The sequence below is a fragment of the Solanum pennellii genome, chromosome 7 (assembly GCF_001406875.1).
Source record: "Solanum pennellii chromosome 7, SPENNV200".
Taxonomy (NCBI): Eukaryota; Viridiplantae; Streptophyta; class Magnoliopsida; order Solanales; family Solanaceae; genus Solanum; species Solanum pennellii.
The window spans coordinates 4,985,506-4,989,189 of NC_028643.1; the positions used below are offsets into that span (position 1 = coordinate 4,985,506).

General features: G+C 37.2%; 1 protein-coding gene across 1 annotated transcript; it reads right to left on the bottom strand.

Annotated features, from left to right (window-relative positions):
- Positions 1-724: 724 nt before the first annotated feature.
- Positions 725-2,707, bottom strand: LOC107024768. Its single transcript, XM_015225735.1, has one exon. The coding sequence runs from the start codon at positions 2,705-2,707 to the stop codon at positions 725-727; it is 1,983 nt and encodes a 660-aa protein (XP_015081221.1).
- Positions 2,708-3,684: the final 977 nt, after the last annotated feature.

Genomic DNA, 3,684 nt, shown 5'->3' on the forward strand with positions numbered 1-3,684 from the left:
CACAAAAGTCTTGGTGACATCAGGTAATGCTAATACAGGGGCATGTGTTAATGCCGTCTTAAGTATGTTAAATGTTGTCTACGTTGTATTTGACCATCTAAAATTATTCTTCTTAGTTAAGTCAGTCAATGGTTTGCTTATCATGCCAAAACCCTGAATAAATATCCGGTAATACACAGCCAACCCTAAGAAACCCCTGAGTTGTTTAAGAGTGTTTGGTATAGGCCAATTCCTTATGGCTTCAACTTTTTGTGGATCTGTAGAAACTCCCTCAGATGTAATAAAATGGTCAAGGTATTCAATTCGTTGCACCCCAAAGAAACACTTGCTTTCCTTAGCTATAAATTGATGCTTCACCATCTCTACAAAAACAGATCTTAAGTGTCTAACATGATCTTCCATAGTTCTACTGTAAATCAGGATATCATCAAAGAAAACAAGCACATGTTTCCTGAGATATTTCTGAAAGACAAAATTCATTAGACCTTGAAAAGTAGCTGGTGTATTTGAGAGGCCAAAAGGCATCACTAAGTATTCATAGTGTCCTGAATGAGTTCTGAAAGCAGTCTTAGGTACATCGTTTGATGCCATTCTCAATTGGTGATATCCAGACCTCAGGTCCATTTTCGAAAATATCTTGGATCCTCCCAACTCATCTAAGAGATCCTCAACAATAGGTATGGGAAACTTGTTTTTTACAGTGAACTTATTCAAATCCCTATAGTCAACACACAGTCTCCATGACCCATCTTTCTTCAACCAATACAACAGGAGATGCAAATGGACTACAACTAGGCTGAATAATCCCCTGATCTAACATCTGTTGAACTAACCCCTCAATAACATCCTTTTTAACTGAAGGATACCTATAAGGTCTCTTGTTCATAGGTTCCGTCCCAGCTTTCAACACAATTCTATGATCAAAAACACCTCTTGAAGGGGGTAAACAAGCAGGTTCTTCAAACAATTTCTTAAATTCAGATAATGAGGATAAAAGATTAGGATCACCTTTCATGTCATGCACATTGTCTGTCTCATGAGATTTCACTTCTTCACTTCCCATTGGCATTACTTGAATCATACAAAGTTGAGATTGATTACCTGACTGTTTTGCTAACTTCCCAGCACCAACAGTTAACTTCTGGTTGTCAGCTTCCCTGAGTAAATGCTTCCTTCCTTTGTACCAAAATTCCATGGTCAGATTCCTGAAGTTCATCTTTATATCTCCCAAAGTTAGCAACCACTGGACCCCCAAAACTACTCCACAACATCCAAGTGGCAACAGTAAGAAATCAGCTGTAAATTCAGCTCCTTGGAGTAACCAAGTAATAGTGGTCATCTTGTCCACCCTCATGTTGCCATTAGCTGCAGCAACCAACTGAGGTGAAGTAGACCTGATCTCACAACCTAGTTGACCAACCAACTCAGGTTCAATAAAATTGTGAGAATTGCCAGTATCTATCAAAATGTTTAAGCTCTTCTTTGAATGATAACCAGTCACTTTCAAAGTTCTATATCCTAATGATCCATTTAGTGCATGCATAGATATCTCCATATGTTCTGCAGGCTGGACCAGTTCCATTGTATTAGATTCCTCCTCAAGTATTTGCCTTTCGTGTTCCTCCATCAGACATTCACTTTCTTGGAATTCCCCTGTTTCATCTATTTCTAATAGATACAACTGTTTGGAAGTCTTACACTTGTGTCCAGGAATGTATTTCTCGTTGCAGAAGTAGCATAATCCTTTTGATCGTTTCTCATTCATCTCCTCTGCACTTAGTGTTCTCCTGTTCATTCCTCTAGGCCCATTAGAACCCCCAAATCCAGGTGTAGGAAGAATAGGTTTGCTGTTGTAATTTCTTTGTTCTGTGAATCTTATTGAATTTAATTGAGAATTTATTTGTGCAGGTTGTCTAACTGCTGCTATATAAGCCTCTTGTAGCCTTGCACTTCTGTAAACTTGAGCCAATGTAGTGGGGTTAGTCACTTTCACAGCAAGATTCAGTTCATGCTTCAGTCCTCCAATGAAACAACTAATAGCATTTTCCTGTGATAAATTCACCCTTGTCAAATTCCTTTCAAATACAGCTTGGTATTCCTTCACACAACCTATCTGTTTAACCTTCTTTATCTCCTCCATGGGATCATCAAAATCATTCCCAAACCTTTCAACCATAGCCATCACATATTCATTCCAAGTAGCAGGTTGTAAGTACTGTCTGTATCTCATGAAAGAAAGATGCCATTGGATGGCTTCTCCTTCCAGTTGCATTGCAGCCACTGTTACCTTTTCCTCTGCAGCTACATTTTCCATGGAAAAATATTGTTCAATCTTGAACAACCACGATCTCAGATCTTCCCCTGTAAACCTAAGGAATTCCATTCGGGACCATCTTGAGAAGTTTGAATGATGGGTGTTGTAACTGGTAGGACTCCTGGGTCTGTGACTTCTCTCCTCAGAATGGTGAATTCTTTCATCAAGATGTCTTGCAGTTGAAGGACAACCTTCTACAGGAGTTCTCTCCCTCCCAGATTCTCGATTAGTGATAAATTGTTCCTTCAATTCCATGACCACTTGATCCAACCACTTCAGGTTTGTAACTTCCCCTGCCAACGTTCCCATTTTTTCTGCCAAATTCTGCATCATTTCCTTCAATTCCCCCATTTCTGTTGGAGAATTATCAGAAGATCTTGTTCCTTTCGCCATTAAAAATCCAAGGATAGAAGGCTCTAATTCCAATGTTACTCGATTGCAGCAATTCGCAATGAATTCGAGGATCGAAAATAGTGAAAGAAGAAGAAGAATAGAAAGAGAGATTAGAAAGAGAAAGAATATTCTGTGTATATTTTTCATATATGTATAGAATTGTATTACACTTTATATAGAATTGAAATTACAACTGAAATGGATTCAATTCATTCTAACTAATTCAGTTATTTTGATTTCATGTGCCCAACTAACTAACTTTAACTACTTTTATCACTAACTAATAAATGGAATCTCTTTTTTATGTAACAGAAGCCTTCATAAGGTATGAATGCTTTAACTCTTGGGTCATTTCCCCATGAGGTCTATTCAAAGTTAATTTCTAAATCACCCAACTTCAAGGGTTTTTCTCTACAAATGGGTTTCCTTCTAATCTTGAAAATGATGATTAATTATGACGAATGTTGATTACTTAGTCTAATTAAGTGCATATTGTTGAGTAATTGATGTTGATGATGTGAGATTTCGTGTGATCCATGTTCCTTCCCTAATTTCCCCAAATCTTGGATCTTGCTTATGAATTGATTTGAAGTAATGAGTGTATTGATTGTTAGACTTGTGTTAACTATGTTATTTCATTCATGGACTGTCTACTTTCATGTATTTGTTGGATTGAATCTATTTCTTGATGAATTCATGGGTATACCCTAACCCTAACTATGAGGAAGATTGATACTTGATTAGAGTTGTTGTAATTGGAAGTGTTATTACTTAATTTACTATTATTGGATAAATGTTGTGGAATTGAGGGTGAGATTTTGAACCATAGGTAAGACTTCTAAGATCATAATTACTCTATTATGTTGATGTTGGTCAATACTTGATGTTGTTTAGGGGTGTCTAATGGGCGGGTTTGGTTAAAATTGTGATATTAAAATGGGTTGAATAAAAGTCGGGTTGGATCTTAACCCGTCCAA